This window comes from Delphinus delphis, chromosome 4 (assembly GCF_949987515.2).
Source record: "Delphinus delphis chromosome 4, mDelDel1.2, whole genome shotgun sequence".
NCBI classification, from domain to species: Eukaryota; Metazoa; Chordata; class Mammalia; order Artiodactyla; family Delphinidae; genus Delphinus; species Delphinus delphis.
The window spans coordinates 66,695,343-66,709,314 of record NC_082686.1 but is presented as its reverse complement, the minus strand read 5'-3'; the positions used below and the strand labels follow the sequence as shown (position 1 = coordinate 66,709,314).

Sequence of the window (13,972 nt, the reverse complement as noted above, 5' to 3'; positions counted from 1 at the left end):
AAATCCAAACTTCCAGAACTCTTCTGTATCCTTATTTCCAAAGAGTTATCTCTATCTTGATGGTTACTCAGAAACTTAGAGACATTACTCACTTCTTCTCCTCCTAGTCCTGACTATCAAAATCTTAACTATCTCCCAAAACTCACATTAAATGTCACCCCACCAAAATACCCTTCCTGGATCTACCTGGTTCAAATAAATCTCCCATTTCCGATAAAAAATAGAATTTGGGTTGTACTACATTTAGAGTTCTTATCATATTGTTTGCCCTGTAAGTTCTCTGAAGGGTATGTATGGGTATAATCAAGTCTTAAATCTTTGCATGCCCTTCAACATTGAACAGAGTACCTGTAGTCCTTAAATTATGTAATTCTCAAGATTTCAAAAGAAGTTTTACATTTATCAAATTATTTCTTTTGATTCTCACGGACTTGGTAGACAAGTGGCAAAGAAAAGTGAAGACTAGTGGGATAAAAGCACTTTTCTAAGAGTGAGGAGGTGAAGGAAATTCCTTGAAAAGAGTTAGTCTGACAAAGTTTGGTACTTTTTCCAATGTACATTACCTCATAAATATAATAGGTTGCTGATAAAGAGTGATTTCAGTTGTGTCTGTTTATATCATAAAAGTACAGTAGAGATAATACTTTAGACTGATTCAATAATATAGGAAATGCATTTTTGTAACACAGCCATATGTGTATGCTAAATATGTATCAAAAATATTAACTGTCCAAACTAAAAAGTGGTCAATGGCTATGAGTAAATATTAACTGTTTTCTGTAATATAAGGAGAAACTTAAAACTTACTTGCAGAAGCATCCCAAAACTTTATCGATCCATCTGCATGACTAGATAAGAAATAAATTAGCATTAAGTATGGTAAATAAAAATCATAATTGTTCTAAATGTATAAAAACTTGAATTACTATTAAAATTTGGTTTAAAAATACCATTTCAATGAAAACTAATGTATGCTAAACAATTTCTAAGCTTAAAACAATGGTTTATTTTTTAAATACCACACAAGAATCTAAATTTTAGAAAAAGACAATAATTATTTAGATTTATTGTAAGAATATTTTATACGTAATAACAATGAAAACTGATCTGTGAAGAATGAACAGTATAATTTTATATAAAATTGTTTTCACTGAATAAAGAGACCTGAGTTAGATTACATTAAAATAATTTTGAAATGAATATCATAGCGGAATTAAAGTTGAGCATAAAAATATAAAAAGCAAATCCTTAAACCTATCTAGAGTTGTATCATTATTTGATAATAGGTATAATGGTAATTCTATAAGAAATCGTCTACAAATAATCGCCATTTCCCCAATGACTAATGATGTTGAGCATCTTTTCATTAACCATTTGTATATCTTTTTTTGAAAAAAATCTATACAAATCCTTTGCCCACTTTTAAAAAATTGGTATATTTGTCTTTTTGTTTTTGAGCTGTAAGGGTTCTTTATATATCCTGAATACTAAACCCTTATCAGATATATGATTTTTAAAAGTTTCTTCCATTCACTGTTAACCTTTTCACCTGATAGTGAAGACCATTTTATCTATTTTTTTCTTTGTTGCTTATGCTTTTTCCCCTTTTTCTTCAGTACATTTATTAAATGCATAATTGCATGAAGCCTGAGCTGTGTATGGGCCGTTAAAGGGTTGAGTGCATAGCTAAAACTAGGAAAACTGCTGCCCCTTTCTCATGTTGGCAGAGCAGCTACTGCTCATAGTTGGGCCAGTTCTATGGCCTGCAAAGGAGTGGGTAAATATCCCACAGCAAGATTCTGCTGAACTGGAATGGAGCCAGGAGTGAGGGCACTGAGCCACCCTCCCAAGGAAGTGATCTTACAGCCTATTCTTCCTGGTGTCCAAGCTCTTTTGCTCTGAAGACAGATGGGGAGCTTACAGGCTCTCTTCTGGCTGGGATGAAGCAGGTAGATAATAGAAAAGAAAGCCAGAGAGACTGGGGAAGGGAGACAGGAGTTGCTTTTTATTGACTTGGTCATGGGTTCCATAGAGGAGCCCCTTGGTGTTTAGGAGCATTTTTCTGCTTCCTTTTTTTTTCCCTGAAAATTCTCCTGCTGTCTGAGCTGCCATGCTAGTAATCCAGCATCCATTTCCTATAATTTCTATGTTTTGGTGTAATATCTAAGAGCCACAGCCACAATCATATTCAGGAAATATTATCCCTGTTTTCTTGAGTTTTATAGTCTTAGCTGTAAATTTACATCTTTGACCACATCTGAGTTAATTTTTGTATATGCTAGGAGGTAATAAGGGTCCAACTTTATTCTTTAGCATGTGGATATTCAATTCTCCCAACACCATTTGTTGATGAGATTATTGTTTGCCCCATTAAATAGGCTTGACACCATTGTGAAAAACCAATTAGTCATAGATGTATGGTTTTATTTCTGGACTCCCAATTCCATTCCATTAAATTATAAATCTGATCTTACGTCAGTACCACACTGTTTTGATTACTGTAGCTGTGTAGGTAATTTTACAATTGAGAAGTGTAAGTCCTTCAATTTTGGTCTATTTTAAGATGATTTTGGCTATTTTGGATCACTTGCCATCTCATATGAATTTTAGGATAAACTTTTTTCATTTCTGCAAAAAGATCATTGGGATTTTGATATGAATTGTAGTGAATCTGTATCACTTTGAGATACTGCCATCTTAATAATATTGCCTTCTAATTCATAAACATGGAATGATTCCACTTATTTGTGTATTAATTTTTTTCAGCAAAGTTTTATAGTTTCCAGTGCACAAGGCTTTTATCTCCTTGGTTAAATTTATTTATAAGTATTTTATTTTTTGATGCTATTGTAAATAAAATTGCTTTCTTAATTTTCTTTGCAGATTGTTCATTGTTAGTATATAGAAACACACTAACATATATATAAGATTATGTCATCTGCAAATAGATATAATTTTACTTCTTCCTTTCCATTGTGATGTCTTTTATTTAAAACTGCAACAACAGCAACACTCAGAAAACTAGGAGTAGAATAGAACTTCCTTAACCTGGTAAAGGGCATTTTTGCAAATGCCCTTTTATTTTTCTTGCAAATGCCCTTTTATTTTTCCTGCCTCACTCCTCTGGCTAGAATTTCTGGTTCAATAAGAAATAGAAGTAGCAAATGCAGAAATCTTTGTCTTGTTCCTGATCTCAGAGGGAAAGCTTTTAGTCTTTCACCATTGAATATGACGTTACCTGTGGGTTTTGCAAAAATGCCCTTTACCAGGTTAAGGAAGTTCCATTCTGCTCCTAGTTTTCTGCATGTTGCTGTTGTTGCAGTTTTAAATCGTGAAAGTGGTGTTTAATTTTGTCAAATGCTTTTTTTATGCGTGAGATGACTATGTGTTTTTTCCCCTTTATTCTATTAGTGTGGGTATTACATTGATTTTTATATGTTGAAACACTCTTGTATTCCTAGGATAAATCCCACTTGATCACAGTTTATAATCCTTTTAATATGCTGTAAGATTCAGTTTGCTAATATTTTGTTTAGTATACTTGAATCTATATTTATAAGGAATATTGTTGCAGTTTTCTTTTCATTCAGTGTCTTTGTCTAGTTTGGTATTAGAATGATGCCTCAGATAATGAGTTAGGACGTTTTCCCTTCTATTTTTGGAAAAGTTTGAAAAGCATTTGTTGTTACCTATTTAAATGACTGATAGAATTCATCACAAAGCCATCTGGTCCTGGTCTTTCCTTTGATGGAAGGTTTCAATTACTGATTTAATCTCTTTACTCGTTATAAAACTGTTCAGATTATCTATTTCTTCTTGAGTCAGTTTTGATAGTTTGTGAATTTCTCAGAATTTATTCATTCATTTAGGTTATTTAATTTGTTGGCATAGAACTGTTTACAGTATTCTCTTATAATCCTTTTTATTTTTGTAAGATTGACAGTATTATACTCATTTTTCATTGTGATTTTAATAATTGTCCCCCATTTTTTTTCTTGAGTCACTCTAACTGAAGTTTTGTCAATTCTGTTGAAATTTTCAAAGAACAAACTTTTGGTTTCATTGAATTCCTTTATTGCTTTTCTATTCTCTGTTTTGTTTATCTCTGCTCGAATTTTTATTATTTCTTATATCTGCTGGTATCAGTTTTTCTTCTAGTTCCTCAAGGTGTAAAGATAGGTTATTGAACTTTCTTCTTCCTTTAATGTAGGTGATTACAGCTATAAATTCCCCTATGAGTACTGTTTTTGCTACATCTCCATGCTATTATTTTTCTTTTTATTTATATCAAAGTATTTTCTAATTTCCCTTGTGATTTTTCATTTGGTCTGTTGGTTGTTTAAGAGTGTGTTGCTTGATTTCCATAAATTTATGATTGTTCCATTTTGTTTCTTCTGTGTTTCTTGACAATCTTGTACATACCTTTAGCAACTTTATTATTTATTTCCATAAACCAACTTTGGCTTTGTAAATCTTTGCTATTGTACATTTTCTTTCTATTTCATTAATTTTTGTTCTTAACAGTATTATTTTCCTTTTTACTTTTGGGGGAATAATTTTTTATCCTTTTTAACTTCTTAAGATAGATAATTAGATCATTAAATTTTTAGTCTTCTTATTAACATGCATGGGTATAAATTTATATTAACTTATATAAACATATAACATGGGTATAAGCTTACCTCTAAACATAAATTTAGATTTATCCACCTGTTATATTTTAGTTTCACTATCTTTCTGTTTGTGATATATTAAAATTTTACATTGTGATTTGCTTATTAACCAGTAAGCTAGTTGGGAATAGACTGCTTAATTTTGAAAACTTGTGAATGTTCTTTATATATTTTTGTCATTTGTTCCTAGTTTAATTCCCCTGTGGTCAGAGAACATGTTATATATGATTACAATCCTGTGACATTTATTGGCACTTTTATTATGGTCCTGCATATGGTCAATTTTGGCCTGTGTCTCATGTGCACTTGAAAAGAATGTACATTCTTGAACTGTAGAGTGTAATGTTTTAAATATGTCAGTTAAGTCAGACTTATTAATCAGGCTGTTCAAAACTTTCTTTATTGTTATGGATTTTTCCTTTAATTTTAAAATCAGTTGCAGAGAGAGGTTTGTTATATTTTCTTCCACTTATTGCAGAATTGTCTATCTCTTTGTGTATTTTGGGGCCCTGAACTCAAAATTCTTATGGATTCATCCTTTTATTATTTTAAAATAGTCCCTTTTACATTTGATAATGCTTCTTGCTTTAAAGTTTACTGTGGTAGGCAGAATTCTAAAATATTCCCCAGGATTCCTGCCTTCTGGATAATCCTGTATATTCTCTGGGACTGTGGATATAATAGAGAATATATCACTCCCATGACAGTTATATTATGTTGACTTTAAGAAAAGGATACTATTTGGGTGAACCTATCACATGAAACCTATAAATATAGATCTAGAGGTCAAAGATGAAAGAATTTTGAAATTTGAAGCATGAGAAGTACTAGATGCATTGTTACTGGCTTGAAGTAAGAAGGGGCCACGTGGCAAGAAATGCAGGCAGACTTAGGTAGCTAACATGCTCTCCCCCCATGACACCTAGCAAGGAAATTGGGAGCTCAGTCCCACAACCACAAGGAACTAAATTTTTCTAATAAAAACAATGAGTTTGGAAGCAGATTTTCCCTCAGAACCTCCAGATGACAACTCAGCCTTGTTGACCCCTTGATTTCAGTCATATGGTACACTGAGCAAATATCTCAATCATACAGTGCCAGATGTCTGACCTATAGAGCTGTGAGTTAATAAATGAGTTTTCAGCTGTTAAGTTTGTGGTGATTTGTTATGCAGCAATGGAAAACTACTGGTATAAGTAGATATAAGTAGAGATGTACCAAAATTTTAAATTGTTCATGTTACAATTTTTCATGTATTTACTTTCAAATTTTTAGCATACATATACTTAATGTGTCTCATAAGTGATTTAGAATTTTTTTTATTTAGACTGACAGTCTTTGCTTATGACTGCAGAATACAGTCAAATTATATTTAGTGTAATTACTGATACACTGGAATTTAAATCTGCCAACCTCACAATTATATTCTATTTGTCTAACCAATTCTGTCTTCTTTCTCTCTCTTTTCTGTCCTTTTAAGGATTAATCACATTTTAAAATATTACTCTATTTTATTAGTTTTTGAGTATTATATTCTTGCACTATTATTTTAGTGGCTAACACAGATATTACAAAACTGACCCTTAAATTGTTGATCCTTCAGTTGTTAATTTGACACCTACCCAGACAAAGCAAGAATGTTAAATATTTTATCTCTATTTTCCTTTCTCCCACCTTTTGTGCTAGCATTATGATATATTTTCATTCTACATCACAATATTATTAAAAATTATTGACATTTTAATACTTATACCAAAACATAATATTATTGCTATTTATTTAGATTTATTCTTGCATTTACCTTTTTCTGTTGTTATTATTTAATTTCTGCATTTCTATTATTCTATCTGGTATTGTTTTCCTTCTATTTAAAGTATTCACTTTAATTCTCTCAACATTTGTTTGAAAAAAAATTTGCCTTTATAGTTGAAGAATATTTTTGCTAAGTATGAAATTCTATATTAGCATTTTTCCCAGTAGTACAGAGATTTTATACCAATATCTTCTCTTTTCACCATTTCTGTTAAAATATCAACTCTCAATCTTATTACTGTTTGTTTTATTGTAAAGTGTCCACCTTGGCCGCTTTCAAGAATTTTTTCATTACCCTTTGTTTTCATCAGTTTTACTACAATCTGTGTAGATGGTTTTCCTTTTATTTACTCTGCTTTTAGTTTTTAGCACATTTTGAATTTGTGTTCTCAATGGAAAAAATCTGAGCCATTATCATTCAATAATTTATTCTGCTTTATTCTCTCTCTCTTTTGTTTGTGTCTCCAGTTATATATATGTTCAAACTTCTTCACCAAGTATCGTATATCTCTTATGGTTTTCTTTTTTCTCTGTGATTCCATCTAGATATTTTCTACTCACTATCTTCCAGATTACGAATCCTTTTTTCAGCTGTCACTACATGCTGTTAAGCCAATTTATTTAGTTCTTATTTTCAGTTATGGTAACTTTTAGTTACATATTGATTTTTTTTATTGTGGTAAAAAGCACATAACATAAAGTTTACTATGTTAACCATTTTAAAGTGTATAATACAATAGTATTAACGATACGCACATTGTTGTGCAGCAAATCTCTAGAATTTTTTCATCTAGAAAAATTGAACTCCACATCCATTGAACAACAACTCCCTTTTACCCTCTCTCCTGAGAACCACCATCCTTTCTGTCTTCTGTCTTTATGAATTTGTCTATTCTAAGTACCTGATATAAGTGGAATCATGCAGTATTTGTCTTTTTGAGACTGGCTTATTTCACTTAGCATAATTTCTTTCTGGTTCATCCATGTAATAGAAAGATTTCCTTCTTTTCTAAGGCTAAACTAAATAGTATTCCATTGTATACAATGCATTTAAGAAACCCATTCATTTTTTGATGGACATTTATGTTGCTTCCACCTCTTGGATACTGTGAATAAATGCTGCAATAAACATGGATGTGCAATAAACATGGAACACCTTTGACATCCTGTTTTCAATTCTTTTGAATACGTGCTTAGAAATGGGATTGCTGGATTATATGGTAATTCTAATTTTAATTTTTTGAGGAAACTCCATATCGTTTTCCATAGCAGCTACCTCAGTTTACATTTCAACCAACAGTGAACAAAGGTTTCAATTTCTCCACATCTTCACCAACACTTATTTTCCTGTTGGTGCTGCATAGTGCTATCTTAACAGTTGTAAAGTGATATCTCATTGTGGATTTGACTTGCATTTCCCTGATGAGTAGTGATGTTGAACATCTTTTCATACGCTTATAAGCCAATTGTGTATCTCTGGAGAAATACCTAATTCGAGTCCTTTGCCCATTTTAATTGAATTGTATGTTTTTCTTGTTGAGTTACAGGAGTTCTTTATATAGTTTGGATATTAACCCCTTATCAGATATACGGTTTGAAAATAACTTCTCTGACTCTGTAGGATGTCTTTTCACTCTGTTGATTGTTCCCTTTTTTTCACAGAAGGTTTTAAGTTGACGTAGTCCCATTTGTCTATTTTTGCTTTTGTTGCCTGTGTTTTTGGTGTCACAACTAAGAAATAATTGCCAAATCCAGTGTCATGAAATACTTCCCATTTTCTTTTGGGTGTTCTTTAGTTTCAGGTCTTAGATTTAGGGGTTTTTGTTTTCAGTTGATTTTGTGTATGGTATATGGTAAAGGTCCAATTTCATTCTTTCACATGTGCAAATAATGTTTTACCAACATCATTTGTTGAAGAGGCTATCCTATCCCCTTTGTATAGCCTTGGTATCTTTATCAAAGATTTGACCATATAGGTGATGGTTTATTTATAAGTTCTTTATTCTGTTTCAGTGGTCAATATCTCTGTCTTTATGTGAGTACCATACTGTTCTGATTACTTTGTAATATTTTTGATTAGCTTTGTATCATGTTTTGAAATCAGGAAGTGTAAGGACTCCAGCTTTATGTTGAATCAAGTTGTGTGAGTGGGTATCCTTCCTTTGTTTCTGATCTTAGAGGGAAAACTTGTAGTTATTCACCATTGAGTATGATGTTAGCTATGTGCTTTTCACACATGACCTTTATTATGTTGTGGTAATTTCCTTCTATTACTAGACTGTTTAATGTTTTTATCATTAAAGAGTGTTGAATTTTGTCAAATGCTTTTTCTGCTTCATCTGAGATGTTCATGTGGTTTTTGTCCTTCATTTTGTTGGTGTGGTATATCACACTGATTGCTTTTCATGTTGAACCATCCTTGCATCCTGAGGATATATCCCACTTGTTTATGATCATTTTAATGTGTAGTTGAATTTGTTTTGCTCGTATTTTGTTAAGGATTTTTGCAATAATAGTCACTGGGGATATTGCTCTGTAGTTTTCTTTTCTGGTAGTATCTTTGTCTGATTTTGACATCATGTAATGCTGGTCTCATACAATGAGTTTGGAAGTGTTCCCTCTTCAATTTTTTGAGGAGTTTAAAAAGAACTACTGTTAATTCTTTAAATGTTAGGTAGAATTCTCCAGTTAAGCCCTCTACTTCTGGGCTTTTCTTGGTTGGGAGATTTTTTTTATTACTGATTCAATGTTCTTACTGATTATAAGTCTGTCAGATTTTTAAATTTCTTCATTATTCAGTCTTGGTCGGTTGTATGTTTCCAGAAATTTATCCATTTCTTTTAAGTTATCCATTTTGTTGGCATATAATTCTTCAGAGTAGTCTCTTATGAACCTTTTTTATTTCTGTGGCATCAGTTGTAATGTCTCCTTTTTCATTTCTGATATTTGTTGAGTCTTTTTTTCTTAGTCTAGCTAAGAGTTTGTCAATTTTGTTGATCTTTAAAAATCTCAGTTTTTAATATTTTCTATTGTTTTTCTACCCTCTATTTTGTTTTTATTTCTGTTCTAATCTTTGTTATTTCCTTCCTTCTGCTAAATTTGGGTTTAGTTTTTTCTAATCCCTTGAGGTGTACAGTTAAATTGTTGATTTTAGATCTTTTTTTAATGTTGGCATTTACTACTATAAACTTCTTAGAGGTTTACTTGTAAACCTCTTAGTTGTGCTTTTGTTGCATCCCATAAGTTTGATATGTTGTCTTCTTTATCATTTCTCTCAAGACATTTTCCAACTTCCTTGTGATTTCTTTAACCCATTGGTTGTTCAAGAGGGTATTGCCTAATTTCCACATATTTTGTGGATTTTCCAGTCTTCCTTTTGCTATTCATTTCTAATTTCATTTCATTGTGGTTATAAAAAAATACTTGTTATGATTTCAATCTTCTTAAAAATTTTAAGACTTGTTTTATGGCCTAACATGTGATCTATCCTGGAGAATGTTTCACGTGTACTTGAGGAGAATGTATATTCTGCTGTTGTTGGGTAGAGTGTGCTGTACATGGCTATGAGGTCCAATTGTTCTATACTGTTTTTCAAGTCTTCTGTTCCTTATTGAACTTCTCTCTGGGTGCTCTCTATCCATTATTGAAAGTGGGGTATTGAAAACTACTATTTTTGCACTATTTCCTATTTCTCCCTTCAATTCTGTCAGCGTTTGCTTTATATATTTGGGCAATATGTTGTTAGGTGAATATACATTTATAATTTTTATTTCTTTCTGGTGAATTGACTATTTTATCATCATATATTATCCTCCTGTGTCTTTTTGACAGTTTTTGGCATAAAGTCTATTTTGTCTGATAAAAGCATGCTCACCCCGATGCCTTTTTTTGTTAGCATTTGCATGCAGTATCTTTACCCATCCTTTCATTTCAGGCTATGTACACCCTTATATCTAAAGTGAGTCTCCTGTAGACAGCATACAGTTGGATCTTGTTTCTTTTTCCATTCTTCTACTCTGTGTCTTTTGATTTGGGAGTTTAATTCATTTATCTTTAAAGAAATGATAGTATAGGACTTACCACTGCCATTTAAAAGTTGTTTTATGCTTATATTGTATTTATTTTGCCCCTTGTTTCCTTTCTTGCTGCCCTCCTTTTGTTTCATTGATTTTTTATAGTGACATGTTTTGATTTGTTTCTCACTTTCTTTTGTTCAATTTCTTTGCAGTTACCTTGTGTATTATGTAAAACATCTTGTAGTTATACTGATCTATTTTAAAGTGACAATTTAACTTCAATTGCATACAAAAACCCTACTCCTTAAGTGGGCTACACTGACCTGCCCATTCCAATACCATGTAGAGCAGACACTGATGTCTTCCCAAAGGCAAAGGGACTAAAAACTGGAAGCAACTCTCACCAATGTACCCAGCAGCCCTTGGGCTTAAACCTGGTCTAAACTTAGAATCACCTGGAGTTAAAACAACATGGATGCTCCCACCCAGATCAATAGACAGACTCTGTAGGGAGGGCACATGTGATGTAATTTCTAAATACTCATCATGTAATACTAGTGGGAAACTGCATGGCAACCACATAGCAAACATTTCTTCTGATTCTTTAAAGTGCATACAAATTTGGAGGGAATCAGGGCCCCACTGTAAGTTATGATTCTCCTGTGGGGCTCATGAAATGGCACCTTTAACAAGTTTTCTTATTGGTGCAGATATTATTCCCTCAGGCCCGTATTCAGTAGCACTGAGCTAGAGATATCACGCATAGCACACCTGAGACCACTGAGTAGTTTTTCCAGGGCCTGTTTCCTAGTGGCTGAGCTCCTCCTGGAATAGGTGTGGCCTTGTTGTTGCCTAGGGTAGATGCTGCTGGGTTAGTGGAAATCACATGGTGTATTTAAGGTTTAGGGTTGTGTGAGGGGTCACCCTTAGAAATCTACCCCAAAATACCCTTAGTCCTCAGGGCCTTTAGCCCCCTCTCCTCTCAGGGCCCACTTGACCCACAGGAATCCCCGGGGGCAAGGCATGACTACCTGTCCTCAGGTGAGCTGAGCCTCCATTCCCCATAAGATCCAGAGCATGAAGTTGTTTACATCACAGATCTGTTTGAAAATAAACCAAAGGTTTCAGTGGAGGGTGGATTAATATTTTGTGTTGGGAATGGACAGAAGCCTTTGAAAACGATGCCATGAATGCATATTTGAGGATTAACAACGGAAGATGTGATCTACGTTAAGTAATACAGCACGTTATAACTGAAAAAAACACTACTCCTTTCTCTCTCCCCTCACTTTAATGTTAATGATGCTGTAAATTATCAATACATCTCTTTATATTTTGTAACCATTAACACACCTTTATAGTTATAGTTTCTTTTTGTTTTTTTTTTTACATCTTTATTGGACTATAATTGCTTTACAATGGTGTGCTAGTTTCTGCTTTATAACAAAGTGATCAGTTATACATATACATATATTCCCATATCTCTTCCCTCTTGTGTCTCCCTCCCGCCCACCCTCCAGGCAGTCACAAAGCACCGAACTGATCTCCCTAGGCTACGCCGCTGCTTCCCACTGGCTATCTATTTTACGTTTGGTAGTGCATATATGTCCATTCCACTCTCTCGCTTTGTCACAGCTTACCCCTCCCCCTCCCCATATGCTTAAGTCCATTCTCTAGTAGGTCTGTGTCTTTATTCCTGTCTTACCCCTAGGTTCTTCATGACATTTTTTTTTCTTAAATTCCATATATATGTGTTAGCATACGGTATTTGTCTTTCTCTTTCTGACTTACTTCACTCTGTATGACAGACTCTGGGTCCATCCACCTCATTACAAACAGCTCAATTTCGTTTCTTTTTATGGCTGAGTAATATTCCATTGTATATATGTGCTACATCCTCTTTATCCATTCATCCGATGATGGACACTTAGGTTGTTTCCATCTCCTGGCTATTGTAAATAGAGCTGCAATGAACATTTTGGTACATGACTCTTTTTGAATTATGGTTTTCTCAAGGTATATGCCCAGGAGTGGGAATGCTGGGTCATATGGTAGTTCTATTTTTAGTTTTTTAAGGAACCTCCATACTATTCTCCATAGTGGCTGTACCAATTCACGTTCCCACCAGCACTGCAAGAGTGTTCCCTTTTCTCCACACCCTCTCCAGCATTTATTGTTTCTAGATGTTTTGATGATGGCCATTCTGACTGGTATGAGATGATATCTCATCGTAGTTTTGATTTGCATTTCTCTAACGATTAATGATGTTGAGCATTCTTTCATCTGTTTCTTGGCAGTCTGTATATCTTCTTTGGAGGAATGTCTATTTAGGTCTTCGGCCCATTTTTGGATTGGGTTGTTCGTTCTTTTGTTATTGAGCTGCATGAGCTGCTTGTAAATTTTGGAGATTAATCCTTTGTCAGTTGCTTCATTTGCAAATATTTTCTCCCATTCTGAGGGTTGTCTTTTGGTCTTGTTTATGGTTTCCTTTGCTGTGCAAAAGCTTTGAAGTTTCATTAGGTCCCATTGTTTATTTTTCTTTTTATTTCTATTTCTCTGGGAGGTGGGTCAAAAAGGATCTTGTTGTGATTTATGTCATAGAGTGTTCTGCCTATGTTTTCTTCTAAGAGTTTGATAGTTTCTGGCCTAACATTTAGGTTGTTAATCCATTTTGAGCTTATTTTTGTGTATGGTGTTAGGAAGTGACCTAATCTCATACCTCTACATGTACCTGTCCAGTTTTTCCAGCACTACTTATTGTAGAGACTGTACTTTCTCCACTGTACATTCCTGCCTCCGTTATTAACGATAAGGTGACCATATGTGTGTGGTTTTATCTCTGGGCTTTCTATCCTGTTCCATTGATCTATCTTTCTGTTTTTGTGCCAGTACCATACTGTCTTGATTACTGTAGCTTTGTAGTATAATCTGAAGTCACGGAGCCTGATTCCTCCAGCTCCGTTTTTCGTTCTCAAGATTGCTTTTGCTATTCGGGGTCTTTTGTGTTTCCATACAAATTGTGAAATTTTTTGTTCTAGTTCTGTGAAAAATGCCAGTGGTAGTTTGATAGGGATTGCATTGAATCTGTAGATTGCTTTGGGTAGTAGAGTCATTTTCACAATGTTGATTCTTCCAATCCAAGAACATGGTATCTCTCTCCATCTATTTGTATCATCTTTAATTTCTTTCATCAGTGTCTTACAATTTTCTGCATACAGGTCTTTTGTCTCCTTAGGTAGGTTTATTCCTAGATATTTTATTCTTTTTGTTGCAATGGTAAATGGGAGTGTTTTCTTCATTTCACTTTCAGATTTTTCATCATTTATGTATAGGAATGCCAGAGATTTCTGTGCATTAATTTTGTATCCTGTTACTTTACCAAATTCATTGATTAGCTCTAGTAGCTTTCTAATAGCATCTTTAGGAGTCTCTATGTATAGTATCATGTCATCTGCAAACAGTGACAGCTTT

The 13,972-nt window shown here is 33.5% G+C and overlaps 1 protein-coding gene across 5 annotated transcripts in view; it reads right to left on the bottom strand.

Moving 5' to 3' along the window:
- STXBP5L (syntaxin binding protein 5L) overlaps positions 1–13,972 on the bottom strand; it is a 360,323-nt gene that overhangs the window by 141,558 nt on the left and 204,793 nt on the right. For all 5 annotated transcript variants that reach the window (XM_060010734.1, XM_060010730.1, XM_060010732.1 and 2 more), the window contains exon 15: positions 808–848. In XM_060010734.1, the coding sequence (XP_059866717.1) occupies positions 808–848 (41 nt within the window). The remainder of the gene's footprint in view (positions 1–807; positions 849–13,972) is intronic.